A 22177-nucleotide genomic window follows, 5' to 3' on the forward strand; every position below is an offset into this window, starting at 1 on the left:
GCTCCAAATCATAGCAGCTGTGTATAGTGTGTGTGTGTGTGCTGGTGTGCCTGCGTGTGTGTGTGTGTGTGTGTGTTGGAGGAGCGCAAGAGTGCATGGTAAAGTGTGGCATATTGTATGTATGGATTCATACTGACATACATAGCTACCCCACACTACACAAACACACACACACACACACACACACACAAAACTATGTTCAACTGCTCACTAATTGTTGAGTAAGTCATAAATGTTTTATGTTACACTTTCTGTTAATGTTTAACACTGAGAGCCAAATGCCTCTGTTACAAATCGAAGTGGAAAGGCAGATTATCATCAAATAGTTACATTATATCATTATGAGCCTACAGGCTGTGGTCTGGTGGAGGGAGAATGAATTATGAATGGAGTGTGAGGGAGGATCTTCTCTTCCCCCTGGGGACTTCCAACACCACAACTCATTTAAGTTGGATGAATGAGAGATAAGGAAGGAACCCCCCCTCCACCTCCATACTGCTTGCCTCACACGCTGGCCTTCATGTAATTTACTCCGGGAGAAGGACTGTCACTTAAGCTGCTCACAGCACACACACTTCTCATTGGGAGAAATGTATGCTGAAGGGGGCTTTGTTCATTGTCAAAGCGTGCATACCAATGCTGAAAAACACCATAAAGAAGTCTTGTCATCTAAGTCACTGGTGCATTTTCTGCAGACTTGTGTCGGGCCTCTTTGTACATCTCTGAAATGAGTCCCTGAGCTGTGCTGTAGCTTTGCCTAAAAATTCTTCTCATCTCATCTCTCTCTCTCTTTTGCTCTCTCTCTCTCTCTCTCTCTCTCTCTCTCTCTCTCTCTCCTGTCTTTCACGGATCCAGGCCGCAGAATGGGTCGATGATATTGTACAATAGGAAGAAGGTGAAGTACAGAAAGGATGGCTACTGCTGGAAGAAGAGGAAAGACGGGAAGACCACACGAGAGGATCACATGAAGTTGAAAGTGCAGGGAGTTGAGGTGAGTGGGCTTTACAAGAGTTTTCGGATTTCGAGGGAGCGAATGGGGAAAGAGGCGGGGGTAGGGGTGGGTATGGGGCGGGCGAGGGCCAACCTTCACCCTGACACAGACAAACACAGGTCTACAGTGAGCTCTCCCCTGGCTGTAATGGAGACAGTCACATGCTGCTGTCTCCAAGGAGCCTCACCAAGAAACAATGCGGCACAACAATAGTTTTCCCTGGGAAGCCAGTGGAGTGGAACCGATTGTTTGTACCTTATTAAGGCTCTGGATGTTGCCTTTGCTCCAGAGAGCCTACATTAATCTTGCTGGCTCAAAGCAGTACTGTGGAGCTAGCGTTCCCTCACCTCACTCCAAGTCACTCCCCATACCAGCCGCTGCCATAAAAGGCCCAGTTGTATCTGTCCTTGGCTCACCTATGCTCAATTTCGCTCGACCTGAGGTGGTGGCAATGCAGTGTTGGCACCCTGGCTGATTTATCAGCATTCCCACACATGAAACCAGGCAAGTCTCAGGCCCAAATTCCTTTGCTCCCTTTGATTTCAATAGTGCTGAAGTTTGGGTTCTGGTCTCTTTCACATATTTAGCCAGAAAGCACTGATGCCAGTAGCACAGGAGTTGAGATAGAGTAGAGGTAGATATATGAGGGTGGGAAATTTTGGTCTCCCATTTGTGTGTGCGCACATGCATGCACACCATTCACACACACATAACCACACACCTCAGGGAGTGGTGTTGTTTGTGTCACACAGTGTGACAAAGACAAAGCTCAGGCATTCTCCCAACAGGGGCTATGCTCTCTGTTTGTACTCCTCCAGATATTTGTCACTCCAGGAAAATGGCCTCTTTCTTCGCCTAGCTAGCTCAGTGTCACCTCTGGTCCTGCAGTAGTCTGATAACCTGTTGGGACTGCACACATCCATCCTTTTGGACTCAGTTACATATTTTACAGTTTCTGACAGTCCTGGCTGTACAGAAGGTTTAGTCAGCCAACTTGCATTACTATGGTTAGGAATATAGATTATGTTCACATAATGATGTCTTTAGCTTACAGGAAAATCTCAAACTTCTGGATATACAAAGTCTGTTTTTTTTGTTGTTGTTTTTTAGGTGCTTGTTTCAACAGCAGGAGAGGTTCATAATTGCCAGTTTCACTTTTTAATGTTTGTTTGTGGCAACTAATGACAAATGAAAATCATTGTTAATTTACCAGGATACTAAGACTTGAAAAGAGAATTGTCTTGGTGTGAATTTAGCAGGCCTTTTTAGGCTGTCCAACTAAGTTGTGTTGGTTTTCACTTGTATAACCATCTTCAGCTCTACCCAGGCCCCCACCTAAATTGCAGTGGGACATTGGTGTAGTATAATATTGTAGGAAAATTAGCTGACTCTTTTCTGGTAAAATTGCTTGTACAATCATTACAAGAGCAAGCTGTTTTCCCAAACCAGTCCTAAAGCATACATAAACAAAATGAATTAACAAATATTTAAAGCAGAAGATTTAAGTGTTAACAAATGTCACATGGAAATGTCCCTGTGTCTACCTTGTCTCTTGTGTCTGCTATATCTTCTCAGCGAGAGCCATTTCAGCACAGGTGGAAGCACTGTCCCCCAACAGAGCACTGGACTGTACTCCACTGTCCTATTTTCCAGCATCAGTGCTGGTCAATGCTCCAGAAAAGCAGACATTTTTCTTTAGAGTCACTGCCTCAATTGGCACATCACAGCTACTGTATGTTTGGTACTTTCCATGTCCTGTGGTAGCATGTCTTCTCCTGTGGTCTTGTAGCTGTCACAATGGATGAGGAGAAACTTATTGTTAAGGTATAAAAATATCCAGACTTCCGTGACCAACAGTCTCAGCTTTATAAAGATAATATTTAGAAAATAAATTTCCAGGCAAGCCATAACTTAAGACATTGGGTCGTAAGGTGAGGAATCAAGAGAGATAAAACACAAAAGACTCTTGAATCCATGGCAGCAGTCCAGATTCATTTTATATGCTACATATTGTGCTGTATAAGCTGCGTGGTCCTAACTTGCCATGCCACAGCGTGTGCTAGGGTCTTCAGATGACATGCATCATATGATGCACTGCTTTCCTGTGGTGGCGGGTTTTGAACTTTAGCCAGACTGAAACAGAAACAACACATGCTGGAAAGAGGAAGGAGGGAGATTTCTTTCAGCTTCCAATTTCCGAGGCACAAATGTATGACTAGCTAAGAGCTTGCCGGCCAGTGGGCGTCACTCTCAAAACAACGATTGCTGTAATGTAAGAAAAGCTGAATAGAGTAAGGAATGCATATAATAACCGTTTAGTGTTTCAGAATGAGCTTTTCTTTACATCCAAGTCGTCACTTGACATGAACTTTGAGTAATGCACTGGTGACTATTAAAGTATTTTATGTCCATCAGTAGCAATAAGCAGTCAGAGGCTCAGATACAGTACATTTGTCAAATCGTTAAACGTGTGTTGCGCAGTGTTTGCAACTTAAGACAAAAGGTCTCACTCACACTCACACACACACACACACACACACACACACACACACATTAAGACTGATGGCTGTTCACTGAGCTGAGGGCAGTAACTTGGAAGACAATGTAACGCTCCATCCTGTGACTTTGTTCTGTGAGCTCCTATATGTTGTAACCAGTCTAATTTACCAGAGCTAATTGCTGTGTGAGCAGCCAAGCCAGAGCAAGATGTGAAGGTGAGTTTAGTGGAGAGACACAGCACAGGTAGAAACTGACTCAGGACTGCAAAGCCACATGAGAGCTGACAGAAATAGGACCACAACAGCTATTGCATATACTGTAGAGAATGCGTTGTGTGTTTCTGTGTGTTTATGTACACATCCACATCTTGCAGCCTTGGAAGACCTAAGTCATGTCCTTTAAACACCTCTCCCCCTCAAGACTGACAGAGAGGGGTGATCCATCACTGTTGTAACCAGCCAATGATGGGATCCATAACTCAACATGCACAGTCATGTTTACTCTAAGCACATACAAATGACTTGACCTTTGCCCTCTGTTCGGTGAGGGTATGAGTCCACAGGAGAGGACGAAGAGATATCTATTTCTGCTCCCTACTCTAGTTACTACTATTTAGAAGGAGAAAAGAAAGATCCATTATTCATCATACCTTCACAAGGCAGAACCCAATGAGTTGACATAACTTGAGTATAACCTTGCTTGTTTCTTTACGTCACTCACGCTGTGCTGTAACTGCTCTGATTCCCCAGCCATCCAGTGCTTAATAGAGGTTCTGTGGTTATTACATGGGCCAGGTTTAGTGCACAGAGAGGACAAGTGTTATGGGTGGTTCAGGCCAGTGATGTTCAGTGGCTCTGGTGAGGGAGAGGGTGTAAGTCCAGGCGCGAGGGGCCTTCTGGGGCCTGCAAGAGGCAGCCTAGCGTGGCAGGAGTAGTTGTCAGTGTGTGCTGCTGCTGCTGTCCTGTCTGCTCTGCAGTGCTGGCTCAGCAGCCCGTGTAAACCAAAGCTCTACTGTCTTGCGCCCCCTCTCTTGCCGTCTCTACGTTTACCTCCGTTTTTGTGTCTTTCTCCCTCTTCCTTCTCCGTGTCTTTCATTTCCTTGCCTTTTAATTCTTTCACTAAATGTTTCACTGTCCTGCTCTATCCCTCCACCTCTCTTTCTCCTTACTGCCTTTCTCTTCTCTCGCCTCCTCCCTCCACCACCCTCCAAGTCCACAGTCCAGACGGACAGAACCTTGAGTTGGGCGGTAATGCTCCCTGTTCCCTAAAATTGGAGCGCAGGGCATGTTGCGGCATTAGCGCTTAACAGGCCGTGAAATAGCAGCCTGCCTTCCTGACGTCTCCCCCATCACTCCAGGTGAGTTGGCCAGACGGCTGGATAAATGAGCAAGTAGCACCCCTAGCACCCAGCATGCGTTTGGGGCACCTGAGGAGAGATGTCCATCAGTGATTATGTCACCACACCCTGCTCTTACCGAGCTCGAGTTGTTCACCAGCTCTCGGCCATAGCCAAACTTCCATGAGGATCCTCCCGTCAATCAATCAGGCACCTTGGTTACAACAGGTTTTGATTGGCTTTATTCTTCCACAGAGTGATGTCATCTCAATTCAGGCTTTAGGTCTCATGGTGTGCATAGCTCTAGCATCCCCTGGCTTCTTGCTGTGAAATAGCAGAGACCTCAAACACATCTGCTTTGACAAACTCTAACTGATCTCCGTTCTGCTTCTTGTCAAGCTTTTACCCCAATTTTACCGTCTCTTCTTTGCTGATTAGCTGTTAATGTGGACTCAACACCCCCATCTCACCCACTCCTCCTCTCCTTCTATCCTATCTCCCCATTATTCCTAAGCTTTAATAAACTCCCTCAAACGCAGATCGATTTTCTCTTAAGTGAAGGTGGCAGTGTCTCTGACTTATTTCATTACCACAGGCTAATTATACCGATTGAAATGAGCTTCTCTTCTTAAGGTGTGCTGTGCTGCTCTGCGTCGCCCCCACTCTCCAGACTTTAATGCCAATACAGTTTTCTACCAATTCCCTAACTCCCATTCCTGCCTCAGCTTCACCTCACCATCCCTTCACCCCACCCTCTCACTCTCCACCACCTAAATAATCAGCTGGTGCGTCCTTAGCCCCCGTAACTTGTCATTTCATGTTGGATCCACCCTAATGTGTGATTTCAACTGTGCAACTGTGCAATGAAGGAAGGTAATGGAGCATGCTGGTGGCTCAATCGCCTCTGTTCATTGATAATAATGAAGACAAATGTCAAAACATTAGTTGCTAATGTTGTAATGGAGTGGATGCTAGTGAATGCGTGCTGGATGCTACACTGCATTGGCTTTCAATATCACATGACCTTCAACATTTAACTCCTCTTTTTATTAGTAGTCTAGCCCTTCCTTTTGCAGCAAGTCAAACATTAACATTTTTTGTCCATCCAAGCAAATTTTTATCTGAATTCTCATGACTCTCTCAAGGCACAAGTTTGTACCTTAACCTTTTTCTCTGCTAGTTAATATATGTTGGGAAGATATAACATCCCAATTTCATGGCCACCTGGGTGGGTAGCATTCATGTAGTGGGTAAGTTATATTCGAACTAGCTGTATATCTGTGAAATAGAGGTGTTTTGAGTGGCTGTATGTTGTTTTTTTTTTCAGTAGCAGTGGTAGCTGTGATTTACAGATGCAGCAGCTGATATCACCAGATTGTGAGGCCAGATGTGAGAGGGCACTAAACAAACCCCTGTTTCTGAGAGGAGGTGACACCATGCATGCTTTCCCTCCTGCCCCTGCTCCAAGTCAACTGTGAAATTAAGATCAGATTACTGATACAGGCGATGCCCAAAGCAAAAAAGTTTGTATTTTCCATGTTTATTCAAACTTGTAGGCTGTCTGTTAGACAACAGTCAGTTGCCTGCTTTGTAAAGACAGTAAATCGATTACTGTTTCCATTGTCTCCTCTCTCTCGCTCCTCTCCTGGAGCCAGCTTTGTTATTCACTGTTTTCTTTCTTTGCCTTGGAGCTCACACAGCTAGCTCTTCCTTTTTGAATTACTTGATAGTGGAGGAGTTAAGTCCAATCTATGTGTGATATTCTAAAGATGGTTACCATGGTTATAACTCTTAACCTTATGCTCTCACATAGAGCAATAGTCAGTGAGTGGTTGCAGAGGCACATGAAGTATATGGTTGTTACTACTGGTACATTTATTCAGGCTAATATGAGGTGAACATAAAATTGGAAAGACAATGAAATGTAAAAAGCTTCACAGTATAATAATGAACAAAATCACACTGGATACAAATTAAATTATAACAAAGGCCTTTATTAGAAATTGCAGCATTTAGCTTTAAATGTTACCTTGCACAGTAGGTTGGTGATGGAGCGGGATATCCATTTTAGTTATTGTGTGAATTTTTTTTATCCAGCACAGTAGATTAAAGCAGTGATCCTCTCCCCAGAATAATGGCTTAATGGGGGTTGTTATGTTGTTATTAGCGACTGAACCAAAGCCTTCCCTCATGAACGCCTTACTCCCAGCATTGGGAACGTCCACTTTACCCATGGTTTTCCTTTAAGCCCACTGTAATTAGTTTTCCTCTCTTACTTCTTACAATTGCCGAATCACTCAGTAGCAGTTAAGCCCTTGGTCTGCCTTTCATGCTGACCCCCCTATCACCATTTCAATCCAGTAGCTGGATTTGAGGGGCTAATTTTGGAAAGGTTGCTGTAGAGAGCAAATGTATAAGGGGCCTGTCAAAAAAGCAGTGCGTTATCGACAGCTTCCGTAATTTAATTTACCACTTGTTGCCACATGTTGCAGTGTTGTCATGCTGAGGCATCTCCACAGGGGACTTCTTCTTTATTGAGACGGTGATGGAGGAAATATCCCCCAAGTAAACGGCCTGAGGAATATTTTTATTTGTCGCAAAACTTGAGGACTTCCATTTATAGACTGGACTTTATTGAGGCTGCTCACTACAGCTCTCCACTTCCCTTCTTGGTTCCTGTGAAAAAGAAAGAACTGTCAGCAGTTATATACACCTTCTTCATTTCCACTGTGGGAAAAAACAATTCAAAAGAATCATGGAGAACAGTAAAATGAGGAAGTGAAGATTACTTGAGGCCAAATTACTTTTGCTTATTCTTCCGGGACATTTGGCACAAAGATCTTTTGAGACATACGCAGGGATGCTTCCCAGTGCTTCACATGTCACTCATTATCCTTATTATTACTGTACAGTAGACGCACCAAACCATTGATATATGGTACCCCCCTGGGAGTGGTTGAGCAGAACCAACACCAGATATGCAAAGTAGGGGCAAGAGGTTTGGGGAATGGGTGAAGTAAACAGAGCGCTGCAGGCAGTGAGCAAGCTTTGCATGACTCTGTGGTTTGCTCTTAGAGTGTGAATTCTCCTTTTTTCCCCCTTTTTTTTGGGGGGGGGGGGGGTTGGGATCTCGTGAGTGAAACAGATCCCTGGGCAACACAGGGCCTGGGTTTTATGTTAATGAGAAACTTTCACCAAGGCTTCTGCCTTCTCTCAGATCCAGACCAGAATACTTTTCATACTTTTCAGATATTCATACTGCTCAGACCAAAACACCATTACCAAGTGATACAGTGTGCAGTGTTATATACCAAAAGGCCTATTCTTTAGCCGAAAATGGTCTAGACCTCATTCCATCGTTCGATTCAGTTGAATTCAAAGATAGAGGTTCAAAGGAAAGCAAGTTGTTTCGGCGTCAGTCTTACACTACTTCTCTTATGTGAGGGTGCAAGTCCTTTGTAAAATCTGTGTTTAATGATCTATAACCAGTTTTTTTGGCAGATTCATACAATTCTTGGATGTTTCTGTCTACAGGGCTAGGACCAAAGGGTCAGCTGAGGTCTAAGGAGTATTGAGCAGAATGAAAGAGTGGTTTTCTGTTCGTGAAAACCTATAAACTGCATTACATAGATTGTATGAAATGCCTGGGATATCTCTTTGGGATATGCCTTTTACTGAATCTGCAAGTCTCCCTTTTTCTCCATCTATCTTTATATTGCTGCTTTTCTTCTGTCTCTCTACCTTACTCCCCTCTGCTTCTTCCCTTTGAAAAAGCTGCTTACTCCGATGGTCTCCGTTAATATGGGGCCATTCCTGTAGTGAAGGCATACCCCTATGTCAAGAGCAGCAGTTTTCTTCGAATGCTGTAAGGCCTTGGCAGAACCATCTCTTCTTTCCCCTGCTGGCTCTGGAACACTTGGGTCTTTTAATATCCTTCAGATAGGGAGCACAGCACCGGTGTTTGGGATACTACTATACACGGAGGGGCAAGGGCTTTGAGGAGGAAACATTCAGTGACATTATCTACTCTTTACTCAAATAGGCAGTGCAGCTGGCCCAACAATTCTACGGGAGCTTTTCTGCCTCGTCTGCAAAAATATGTGTGTATTGACGTTTGCAGTGAGATGAATTTGTTAATACTCAAGCGTCTAGCTCATTGGCTACCTTTATCTTTCCTTTTGCTTGGCTATTTACAATATTCTGCTGGCTAGTGCACATGGCCTATGTATTATTAACCAGCAACACAGAGGTTTAGATGTAATTTGCTTCTGTGTTACATTTAATAACTGCAAAATCAAAATGTACCAATGTTCCAACATTCACTCTTCAAAGGAGGTATAATGAGTGGAGCTGCAAAGTTCAAAGAGAATGGTTAAGTGTTTGTATAGAATTATACAGGGTGAGCAACTGTGCTTTCCTCAGAGTGATATTGAAAGGTTTGATATTTTACATGAAAGGGTGCTAAAGAGGAGTTTAACACAGGAAACAGGTTTAACCCTTCTGCTTTGGGCAACAGAGGAAATACTAATGCTGATAAAAGTCTCTTCATTAATGGTCTTGCAAGTTTTTGTTAGTCATAAACTTGTCTCTTCCTGCCTTCTATTTTTCTTCTTCTTCCCATCATCTGTTCTTGTGTTTGTATTGCAGTCTACATCTCTCTTATTCCATTCCTGGCTGACACATCAGTGCTAACCTTGTTCTTTTCACAGTGATCTGAATAGATGTTCCCTTCTGTGTCCAGTACACCACATGCATCTTTGTCTGTCCTTTTTTCTTCAGTTTCTGATGATTTTCAAAGCTGTTCCTGTTTGATTTTTTTGGTTGGTTTTTTTTGGTTGTTGTTGTTTTGATATGTATTTTTTTGTTGATAGATCTCAAATCAAAAGCAGCTAACTACAGCAGCAGACTTATGTGGATTTCTATTGCACATTTAAATGTGGACAGACTATGAGTCATTTGTTAAAGCCCAAGGGGGTGCTAAGCTTGTTCTGCATTGTGTGTCGACACTGGTCCCGTGTTAATGTCACTGTCACCAAATAATGATGCATGCATATAGACAGATGCTCTGACACGCACGCATACTCACACACACACACAAATTATTGCATCTACATTGTTTAGTTTCACTGACAGAATCTCAGGGGGAAAAAATCCTTGTTATTGTATGTATGTATGTATGTATGTATGTATGTACGTATGTATGGCTCATGTGAGTCCATTTCCACACTCAATGTACACATAAGCAGATAAAGTAAAACCTCATTCCATAAATGGTGCCTGTTATTGCTAGAAAATTACATTTAAAGATACCAAAAAAATCTCCTATGTAATAAATGAAAATGGGAGAGATAAAAATTCATCAAAAAGACTGTAGACTGTGGAAAATAAAAGAGCAAGAGAGGGAGGAGGGAGCAAGAGACGCTTAGAAGGTGGATGGATGGTAAGGGAGGAGGGAGGGTGGGGAAGGAGGGAGGTAGAGGCGAGTGTTGAGCGGAGAGGAGAGAGAAAGCCGGAATGAACGATATATAGCCCCTGGCAAACAGAAAACAATTGTTACACTGCCTCCCATAACCCACTTCAACCTTAAACAGCAGATTTTTTTCACTCAATTAATTTCTACACATTGGAGCAGGGGCCTTGGCTGAAGCTGGGCTTTTATGTGCTCCTGCTGCTGCAAGGCCTATACACATCTCTGTCTCTCTCTCTGTCTCTCTCTCTCTCTCTCTCCCTCTCTCTGTCTCTTTCTCTCTGTAGCTTTCTTTTTTTTTTCTCCAGAAAATGAACATTCTGCGTTGGAATAGACTGGAACACTTGAGAGATGAAGCCTGAATAAACAGGGAAATATTATATATTGTAAAAATGGCGTGCACACAAACAATTGATGAAAACTATCCTTTGATTCTCTTGTAGAACAAGAAATTATTTTATATTTAAGATCAGTATCATCAAAGTCTGCCACATGATTTAAAACTCTAATTATACAATTAGCTGAATTTATCCCTGTATACAGTTCTTCAGTGTTGTTTACCATGCATTTCATGTAAAGCTTGATTCAAATGGCAAAATCCCTTAATAGTATTTTTAGAAATACACCAAATGGAAAGCGAGTGATATTAATGCAAAGGACTAATAACAATAATAATAAAAAAATAATGATAGTGGTAATAATAATAATCACACACAGGAGAAAACCAGGCCATGGTGGCCCTATGTGGACAGCAGGTTGACTTGCCTGAGGGCAGAGAGAGGGAGAGCAGGCAGAGACAGATGGACAGATAGATAGGGGAGGGCATGACTGAGCTGTGTCTGTGTGTGGTGAGTGAGGGCCAGTCGGAACAACATGAATCATGGCTCCAGTTGAGAGAGGAGGAGATCAGATCAATAACAGCCCAGAGGAGGGAGAAGAGCGAGAGGGAGAGAGAGAGAGAAAGAGGATGAAGGGAGGACACAGGAGGTGTTCATCACTGGACCACACTGACTCCCAGCATGCTCACCTTTTTTTTTTTCTTTCTCAGGCTGCATAGTGAAAGGGAACCTATTATGCTTTTCTTTATTTTCAGTTTTATATTTAGTGTTGGAGGTTCATATTAAAGTGTCAAATAATGAGGTAAACGCATGCAGAAGTAAGCAAAAAGCACTGGCTTCAGACTGCTCTGAACACTTGGTTTCCAACGTTTTTTCCTACTTTCAGCACAAGCTGATGTCAGCTTGTGATGGATTTCTTTATAGAGACATCTGCTATACTGCTCCGCTCCACTAACATTATGGCATTTTTCCATTGTTTCTGGGGTAGTCATGCTGAGCTATGACTCCATTACACAGCACTGCAAAGTAAAATAAGTAGGTGTGTTGATTGTCTGCAGCTCTTCATCAAACATCATTATCAGCTGTTTCTGCTTGTACTATGCCTCCCTGCATTATTTCTAACTGATCCACTGAACAAAGAGCCCCAAATATCACCATATGTTGTTGTGTCGACCGGTTTTTAGCACTGCTAACGAAGCGCCGCTAATTCAGTGAGGAACAAGTTTAGTTTCCTGTAAATTCTTCACAATAGAAGTCTCCTGCTGTTTAGTCATTTAAAAGCTTTTAATATAAAAGCAAGAAATTTGGATCAGCAGTAACTTAACACGAACCTGATACGGCAGCGCCTCGGCAGGCTTCCAGAAAGATGGCCAATCAGAACAGAGTGGGCTCATCAAGAGGGGGGCCTTAAAGAGACAGGAGCTAAAACTGCCTGTTTGAGACAGAGGCTGAACTGAGGAGCTGTATAAAGGGCCAGTATAAGATAAATATGGAGTTTTTTTGAACTGTGAATCATGCAAAGCTACTCTAGTGGAGTCCCAGAATAAAAATATAGAGCTGGAAATGAGCATAATAGGTCCCCTTTAATATATTGCGCAAAATGCTGGTTAATAAAACTTAAATGTAGTTAGACACAGGCAATGTGCTTATGTGTAAGTATGACTTATTGATTATTTAAATGAAGCCACGCAGAGGCTAGTCATTCTTTGAAAAGAAGTGTCAGGATACTCTTGTGCTCATTTCACTACAGCAAATTATTTACCTGCACTTAATCTAAGGAGCCAGTCTTAAAGTGCACTTAAAAATATTATAGTCTAATTATGAGTTTGCCATTTGATCAGTTGAAAGGAAAGTACTAAACGATTAATTCTCGCTTTACCCCCACAGAGCTTGTTTGACTGTGCAAGTGCAAATTTAGTTCCTTGTCTGTGTAATAAGTGTGTGTTTTTGTCTTTAAGCAGGGGGAGTGCAAAATCACAGCAGTGGTCATTTCTCATTAAGTGACCAGTGTGCCTAGGGGAAAGGTCTGTTTTTACAGAAAATGTGTGTGTGTCAGGAGCAGCTACAGGGGTAGTGGCCAGTATTGGAGTGACTGTCTGGATGTTTAAGCATGCTACCCACACGAGTGTAAGATGGCCAAGCTCTCCCCTCCACCATTGTACTGTGGAACAGGCAAGCAATTTTTCTCATCCCTCCTTTTTTTATATAATTTGGTCGATAAAGGTGAAGGACGTTTCATCGCTATTTCTCCCTCCCGACACCCTCCTCCTCGTGTGCTCTGCTCTGTCTCAGAGTGAAATCCCGAGATAAAGCTCGGCGGCGCTCCATGTTTAATGGAGCTTAATCCCACAGATTTGAGATACGGAGCTGTGAGGTAATTCCCTCATGCCCATCTTCACTAAGACAGAATGGTCATGTGACCACCTAATTCTGCCCCTTTGCTAGACACAGACAGACAGGTGGACAGACAGAAAACCAAAGAAACATAGCTGCCAAGGACAAATATGTTTTCAATTTTTTTAATCAGCAATAGGGTTGTGTTTTTTTCTCAGAATCACAGAATACTCACCATCTCATCTGCTGTAAAACCAGTTATTTTCTGCCATACTTTCCCCTCAACTGTGCCTCAGTAAAAATGTGGTCATGTTTACTTTGGCTGGTCAGTCAACCTCCCTCTTGATGGGGGATTTATAAATTAATCTGCAACACAGAGACGAATATGAGCCAAAGTGATGAGTTTGGGGAGTCATAACTAAAAGCTTAGTGTCCACAGACAGGACTCCAGCCACAGCGTCACATCAGGACGCTTGGAGAGAGTTAAGAGGGGTTGGCTGGTTTGAGACTATTTGGAGAAGCCATGTGCTGGGAAGTATTATACCCACCAACAATCCTCCTTAAGTGATGAGCTGACACTAAGCAATTTACTATTCACCCTGCCAGTGAAAATATTTTCAATCCGAGTGCATAAAGCTCCCATGGCAGGCAATACGCCAAGCCCTCTTCTTCCATCTGACACTTTTTGTTTTAGAATAGCCACTGTGTGGTTCAATTTACCCCAAGACATGCTTGTCAGGCCCACTTGACATGAGTCTCGTTGTCAATGTGTAAAACAGTCCACATGGATGATTGCAGAGCAGCGCTGGTTGTTAGTGGTAGTGAGTAGGGTTTGAGAGAAAGGAAATGTGCATGTTACCAAATATACCTTTTTATATACACTTAAAAGCAAAATAAGGAAACAAGCAGCCCCACTTATTTAATCAGTATTAGTATGAGGACTAAACTACTTGCAACTCCCCACAGATTTCCTTGTCTGGTCTTATTCTACCTTTTCTCCTTCTCTGTTGTTTTCTCCCCATCTATCCTTACCACTCTACAAATTCTCCTAGGTATAAGACACCTAATTGTCACAGGAGTAGAGGCAAACCGCAGAGTGAAAAACACAGAAACACTGTATAATTATTGTCCAAAACAAAAACAGCAGGCTTGAGCACTCAGAAACACCACATACACACAGGCATCAGGATGTCAGTGTACTGGGGCAGAAGCAGAATGTTCAAAGCTGTGTTTGTGCTTGTTTATGTGTGTGTGAGTGTATGTTTTTGGCAGGTGAGGGGGCACATCGTCCTTTATAGCTGCACTCTTTCTGGCACTGTCACTTCAAGGTCTCAATCGCTTGCCATTCTGGACCCCAACAACTGCCAACGCAGCCAATCCACCTCTGCCAAGGTCCTCTTCATCCCTTTGCTACTGCTCTTCTCTCTCCTCCTTTGCATAATTACCCAGGTAATTGTGGAGTAATTGACTGCATCACCTGCTCACAGGAAGCTCTGGCATTGTTTAATAAACAGCTGGAATATGCGCCACATGTTGTTGGAGGGAAAGAGGAAGAACATATTGGGGTAAAGAGGGAGGGCTGGAGATTGAGAAAGAAGCTAGGAGGAGGACTGAAAAGATTTGGGTAGTAGAGTCTGAAGAGGAGGCGGTGAGAGTTTACACATGCTAATTTTCCAAACACAGGCACAGAGATATAACATTCTCTAGGCGAGTCCTGAACTTGTTATGCAAGGTGAACATATTATTGCCTATGGAAAGATTACTGAGCGAGAGGGTAATGAGAGTGGGAGATGGATAGATTTAGAGACACAGGGAAGAGAAGAGGCAATAGAAAGAAAGTAAGAGAAAGTTTGAGGCATGAGAGAATGAGATGGATAGATGGAAGGGGGAGCAAGAAGGGAGAGAGGGGTGAGGCGAGCCTCTCAGGGCTAATGACATTAAGGAGGTCTGATGAATCGACACCCGCTGAGTGTTATTGACGTCCCCTGAGCCTGCCCAGGCAGAGCCAGCCTCCTAGCCCGGGTATTTGCTCCTCAATTAGACTGCCTGATTAGATTCCCTCGGTTGTGCCCTCTCATGGGGTGAGCAGGGTGGCATGATGGATGTGATGGGCAGGATTATCAGAGGGGGGTGTCACCCGTGCCCCGCCTGGGGGGCACCAGACGATGGGTTTGACCAGTCTTCACAGGGGTGTGTAGGCGGAGGGCAGGGGGCGCGGCGTGCGTCTCTTATTGAGGCTGTCAATCATAGCCGCTTACAAGACAGAGGCTGTGTCTCTGCACCGAGATGCACAGGAGTAATTACTATTCCATCTCACTTGGCATCTAGATATATGAGGCTGTTCACAACCACTGACCTCACGTGGCAACCCTTCTCCGTCTTTGAAATTGTTTGAAAATGCTTAATTTACATACCCTGTCCTTCATTCACTAATCCCTTGAAGAGGTGCTCAAAATGCAACTTAGATATTACAGATCTGTGGTTTTAAATTAGAGTGCCGTTCATTAATTAAATAAACGTGAAAAGTGCTAAATTCTTAAGAGTTCAGTTTTGCTATCTTCAGTGTGTCTACATTAGCCCCTAATGTTGAAGAGTTTGGCTAGGATATGTCCTTAACCCTATTCTCTCCATTTCCTGGTAGTGACAGTCTCTTACAACCATTCATCAACATCTTGGCTCTTGTGGTGCAAAAAATGGGGCAAGTCAGGTAAGTGTCCCAATTCAGCAGTTTTGAAAGGCAGTAACTAATGATATCTCAGGAATGGGGGCTGCTGCTTTTTCCCTGAGAACTTTCCTTCCTGTTCCATTGTGTGTTTGTGTGGCTGGATAGCTAGCTAATGGCCTGTCTCTGATGAATTAGGGGGTCTGACACCCTGCAAACACACTCTCCCAAGGTCATAGCAGCTCACAGATTACCATATCCGGGGGCTTTAACAATCTAACACAGCCTCAAGTCAGTCGGATGACAATTGAGTCAAGCACACAAGAAGATAAGGGAGTTGGAGGAATGGAAGGGGGGGGTGGGGGGGATTGGCTCCAAAGGAAGAAATTGCTTTTAAAGTGGAGAAAACCTGCAGTGATCTCTGACACTGATGTCCCCAGCAGTGGCTTTGATGCCAAGTGTCCATTTGTGCATCCCTCTCAGTTAAGGTGCTCTTGCAGTTGTTCACCTGACAATGTTATCCCTTTTCTTTATTGAAAGCTGGCATTCAACCCACCAGTCTGTGTTAAAGAGTCCTCTTACACCCAGCAAAGTGCTTAGTGAATTTGCTCTGCTCAGGCACTTCCATATATCTTCACAATAACACCAAGTTGTTTTCAAATTCAGCTCGGTATAATGCTCTATTATGTAGTGTAACATATAGTATAATGCATTACATTGATTTATAACCGAATGTGTTCCATGTGTCGGCCTTGCTGTCAGGTGGACACGTCACAAAGATGAAGATAAAGCGATCAGATAGATAGAGTACAAGGGATTGTTGATAGAAAAATCTAGATTACTACAAACAAATACTGCATGGACTCATATAACTAAACAAAAAACGCAGGCACACACACACACACACACACACACGTATGCTCACGGAAGCAAATTGTAACACATAAGGGCATACACACATCCACCCACACACTTGCCATATGTGTCTGCAGGGAGCTGGCTAAAATGTCAAGCTATGTGCATGGCTGCCTCCTGTCGACGCCTCTCTCCTTATTTCACAGCAGCACCTGGTGGTGACAAAGAGCACAGAGGAGAGAGGCTCCCCAGGAGAGGAGAGGAGAGGAGAAGAGAGGAGAGGAGAGGAGGGGAGAGGAGAGGAGAGGAGAGGAGGGGAGAGGAGAGGAGAGGAGAGGAGAGGAGAGGAAAGGAGAGGAAAGGAGAGGAAAGGAGAGGAGATGAGTGCAGAGGAGAGGAGAGGATAGAAGTCCACCTATTCCTCAGACATCAGACCCTCCCTGTCCCATCATGTTCTACTTGCCTGTCAATCCAACTCAGGGCTGCTTAATTTCACTTTGAATTGATGATGTTCGAGCCCCTGCCAAAGTTTGAGGGATTTTAGACGTAGTATCAAAGCCAAGGAGCATAATGAATGAAAAGCCCCTTCCCAAATTGATTTCAAACTAAATCAAACCCTGGTATTCAATTATCTGCCAGAGCTGCCACTGAGGAACTTTAAAGTTGTATAGGCAGAGATCGAGAGAAAGAGAAAGAGGGGAGAAAGTGAGGAGAGGGAAAGAGGACGGTCGGAGCAGAATGCAAATGACTCCATCCCTGCGTGGTGTCAGAACAGGTGGCCCAGTGGTAGCGCTGGGGCTGATGAATGAGCTGTTGAAGTGGAGCCCATTGCTACCTCTAGCTAGTGGCAGCTCCAATTCTGCCTAGTTAAGCATTTGGCCTCCTCTGCCAGGAAGGCTTAATTGAAGAAATCATCACAGGGACCGGGACAGATCTGGTGTTACTGGGACCAAATTGTCTGTCTGCCTAACCAGACTATAACATCATAATAGTGTGATACTATCCGTCCACTAATCATAAGAAAAGTGTTTCATTATAGGATACCAGACTAGGACCAAATTCATTTTAATTATGTTCCACCCAGTGTGAATTGCTTCAATTCAGTCATAAGTTAAAGGATAATGCTGGTATACCCCCCACCCACCCCCACCCCCAACTCTCCACCCCCATTGCTGGTTTAAAAAATCCATTAAAAGCAGCTCACAGAGACATGCTGCTGTTTTGACTAATGCAATACATCATGCTGAACAGCACGTGTATTGCAGGTTTTCCTAACATGCCTTTATCACTGAGCTAATGACTGTTTTAGCATTATTTGATACAGTATTACAGCTGCATCAGGAAGACAAAATGTCCTGTTCTTCTGTGACTTTCGCTATAGTTTTTTTTTTTTTTCCTCGTCCTCTCTAATATTTACTTAACTCTGGTGCGACCTATTAGACATTATTCACACCAGACAAGCAGACCACTGGGCAGGGAGCAGAAGAAATGCACCCTGACTGGTTTATCTTAGCAGAGACCAGTGACTTTTTTATTGTATCAGAGAGTGAGGGTAATTATTGGTAAATTACAAAAATCTGTCCTGTCAGCGATATCAAGCAGAAACCAATCAAGCCATTGACACCGCAATTGCGTTCCAAAAAACAAGTAGCCTTTGGCCCCCTTCCGCACCTGCGCACAGTGTATCGAATGTTTGGCCTAACTAATGAACGACTAAATGCAATTATAACGTACTATCTCTGAAATTAGGCCTGCCATGGTGTTAATTACATAATTACTGAAGATGTCAGCTCTATGCGGGAGGGTGGAGTGTCAGTGGAGCGAGTGGAGCATACAGGGAGGGAAGTTGCTTTGCTTTCAGGGATGAACTATAGACGCTTCTTTGATTCATGATGCCGGCTTTGTGGAAAATATCGCCTTTGCCAAGTTAATTTTGAAAAGGCCAGCATATTTGGGCAGAGACAATCAGCCTGACCTTTCTGAGAACAACCCCAGTTTTCACTCTTTCACCTCTTTTTTGGTTTGCTTTTTTTCCATTTCTTTTTTCTTCTCTTTCTCTCTTTCATTCTTTTCCCCCCGTCTCGCCTTCACTCTCTGCTTTCTCGCCTCTCTCTGCTTGGTGGGGCTGACATGCACGTCCTTGACAGCAGCGTCTGCTAATAGAGATCACCATTGTTTATCAACACATCCCACTGATGAAGCAGCCTTCCTGTTTCTGTTGGAATATTTGTACAAATTTATTGGAGGCTGCCTCTATTAGACGCAGGCCTTTGCTAGGAAACAAGAATGCTTCTAGTGTAGACAGACAATTGTATTCTCTTGCTTGTGTACTTCAGTAATCAAAGCGACGCAGATGACTTTGCCGTTGTTCTGTGTGCTGTTATATCATGCAGATGATTGGAATATCAATTCATTCCACACTTGCAGCCTCATGGCTAATTTGCAATGGCTGTATATCAAATGTGTCACGAGAATGGGGAGCCATATTTCCCTTACAGAGAATATGGAACAGAATTTGTCATTTGCTATCTCTCCCTGGTGCCATTTGGTATGGAAACTGGAGGCTCTGTGTGTGTGTTTGTGTGTGTATGTGTGAGAGAGAGAGACAGAGAGAGAGAGAGAGAAAGTGGATTAAAGTGTTAATGTATTTATGTTAAGTGTGTTTGACAGTGTTTGTCACTAAGATCTGGGGCTGCAGAAAGACAGACAGTATGATGGGGCCAGGGCGTCCCAAACGAGATGCAGATGAGGAGCCATGCTGAATAATCATGCACCATCACAGACAGGGAGGGGTCTCCATCACAGCTGTTTCAGCATAGACACAACCCTACCACTGCCCTTCATATCCCTCTATCCCCACCTCTCTCCCCGTCCACCTGTCCCATGTCAGTACTGCTAGCAGAAAAAAACTCTGATGAGACTTTTCGAGGAACTGAAAATAGTTTACCTCCTCCCTGTTCTCTGTTATACCTCCACCCGCTGCCTGCTGCCTCGGTAGTCTGCTGTTTTCACAGGAAATTAGCCAGACGTCCCCTGAGGTGGATCTCGTGCATAGCAAGATATCTGCCTGTCAAGGTGTTCTACGGCTTCTGCATTCATTTGCTGCTCAGTGTCTCTCTCACTCCCTCTTTCCCTCTTTCTCTACCGCTCCATCTGACCCCTGCAGCTGCACCGTCATCTAAGCCTTATCCCGTCTGGCTCATCCATCAGATGGACACTTACTATAAGAGGGGCATTGTGAGTGACGCTTTAGTCAAAATCTGACCACTTTACTTCAAAATCAAAAGTGAGTTGAGAACCCCTGTCTGAGCCACAGTATGTGAGCAGCGCTTTTCCTTAGTTATATCAAAACCAGTATTTTTTTTACACCATCTGCAAGCATGTCATAGAGGTGATTTATTCATTAAGACAGCAGCTCAGTCAGTTTCTCCCTCCCATTGTTCCTGTCACTTTAAACAGTTTGTTGATATTGTTCTTCTGTGACTGTGTGGGAGATTACAATATTAGATGTTAATCACCACCTGTATTTCTAGTGTTATGCTCTAACCCTTGCCATTCAGGGCTTGACATCACTCTCAAGAGTAATAATTGCCCTGCCTTAAGCTGATCTAGCCCAGATCCTGGCCACACTATGAATATCAGTACTTTACAACTCTTTGACCTGAGGCACTGTATTTATCACGCCTTGGTTTATGACCCCATAAAAAGTCCCTTGATGAATTTGATAGGCTTATGAAAACAATTTCATCCAGACGGGCTGTAATGGTTTCAGAGGGACAGACCTGTACAGTAACTTTCTCCATCACCATGTGCTGCCTGAGGCCAGCGTGTAAACCAGTCGCAGCACTTGATTCCATTCTTGTTCTGCAAATTTTTGTGTGCTCCCAGTCAAAGAACGGTATGATGAACGACTTTGAAGCTGAGTAGTGACTGGGAGACTGGTCAGGAATCTGGTCCTTTTACACAAGAGATGTTGAAAAAACAAAACAAATGCCATTACATTAAAGGAGATTTAGTGGTGTGTAGCGGAACGCACTCGGCAGAAATGGAATATAATATTCATTAGCATGTTTTAATTAGTGTACAATCACCTGAAAATAAGAATCGTTGCGTGTTCGTTACTTTAGAATGAGCCCTTTATATCTACATAGGGAGCGGGCCCCCTTCCATGGAGGCCGCCATGTTGCACCACCTTGTTTCTACAGTAACCCAGGACGGACAAACCAAACACTGGCTCTAGAAAGCGCCTTTCATATTTTTCACAAGTTTTGCAGCCACTGAAGGTTCTCCTACACGCTTGGAAGGGGAGGGTGACGCGAGGTGTATTCATTTGGTTGCAATCTGCAACCTCACTGTTAGATGCAACTAACTCTTACACACTGGTCCTTTAAGCTAATTGAAATTATGCATTTTTTAAGAGTTTAGTGATGTTATTTTACTTCCATGAACCACATATTTTCTGCGACTTTTTCTTGGACCTTCTTGTGTTCGTACTGATGTGCTCATTTTCCAAGCCATTATAGGTGACCTCTCCTGTCATCACATCAGGCTTTTAAGGACACTTGGGTTCAAGTGGTGGAGTGAAATGGGTCAGATAGTGGCCCATTTTTACCCCTCTACATGAGAACAGAAGGTGGATGTCAGTCACAGTGGGGGAGCCCAGGGAGAGGCAGCACCTCTCGGGATCTGTCCCCAGTAAAGAATCGCTGAAACAGGGAATTCAGTGGCCCAAGACTTCTGCAACACAAAGGACTGTCCTCCTGCTCTGGCACACAGGGGACGCAGTCAGCAAAGTGCCTCTTAGAGCCAAGACCAGAGCACTGGATTCATTGTGTGTCTTTTGAGGCTCTGCCCCGCTTTTTCTTTCTTCTCTTTTTTTTTTTTTGTTCAACTCATGCAGACACTTGAGAGGTGCCAGCAAGGGATGGCACTCATAGATGTCTGACACAGCATCTTACAATTGCATATTAAAGGCTCATGATTGGCTTAAACGACAAAAGCCTGTTGCCCTGTTTTGGTGCAGTGGACAAAGGACTTTTAAGGCGAAATGACCGAGTCAGGCCTTGATATCGAGGCTTTTAAGGTGTAATGATCTCCAGTTTATATCCTCTGCCTATTTGTCATCTGACTTGCTAATGGGAAAGTGCTTTCTATTCAAGATAATGTGGTACCTTAACAGGATGCATGTTAAGGCAGCTTTATGATGTTACGTGCTTTAGTGGTGGACAGGTAGATCACATTGCTGGAAAAAATAAGCCCTTTCTGCAGCGCTACACCTCTTCAGTTCAATGATAGAGGCTACCATCACTAATCCACTGAATGAGCGTGTTGACCACTCAGACTTGCTCTTCAATGCATTTACTCTACATTGTCAGGAAAAGGGAGAAAGAGACAGACAGAGTAGAGTCACATGCAGACATGCTGATACATGTACAGCACATGATCCAAACACAAAAAGAATATATGCGACAAGACACATTTGAAGTCTGACCCAAAGGGGGAAAGCTAGGGGGGTGTAGGGATCTCCGGTGAGCTTACACCTGCTTATACTGTTGGTTGGCCCATGAAATATTAACAGTGGCTGCCTCCCCTCTGAATAAGCCAATAGAGTAGCAAAGGGTGAGGTCTGCCTCACACAGTGTTTAATGCATGCCCCTTAGGGCCTCAGCTTGGTCTGAAAAATAGGGCCTTTTCT

The 22177-nt window shown here is 43.7% G+C and overlaps 1 protein-coding gene across 1 annotated transcript in view; it reads left to right on the forward strand.

Annotated features, from left to right (window-relative positions):
* The window catches only part of camta1a (calmodulin binding transcription activator 1a), a 291574-nt gene that overhangs the window by 167380 nt on the left and 102017 nt on the right, over positions 1-22177 (forward strand). The window contains exon 5 of the mRNA XM_067592910.1: positions 856-991. Within this exon, the coding sequence (XP_067449011.1) occupies positions 856-991 (136 nt within the window). The remainder of the gene's footprint in view (positions 1-855; positions 992-22177) is intronic.

The sequence above is a fragment of the Thunnus thynnus genome, chromosome 6 (genome assembly GCF_963924715.1).
Source record: "Thunnus thynnus chromosome 6, fThuThy2.1, whole genome shotgun sequence".
Classification (NCBI taxonomy): domain Eukaryota; kingdom Metazoa; phylum Chordata; class Actinopteri; order Scombriformes; family Scombridae; genus Thunnus; species Thunnus thynnus.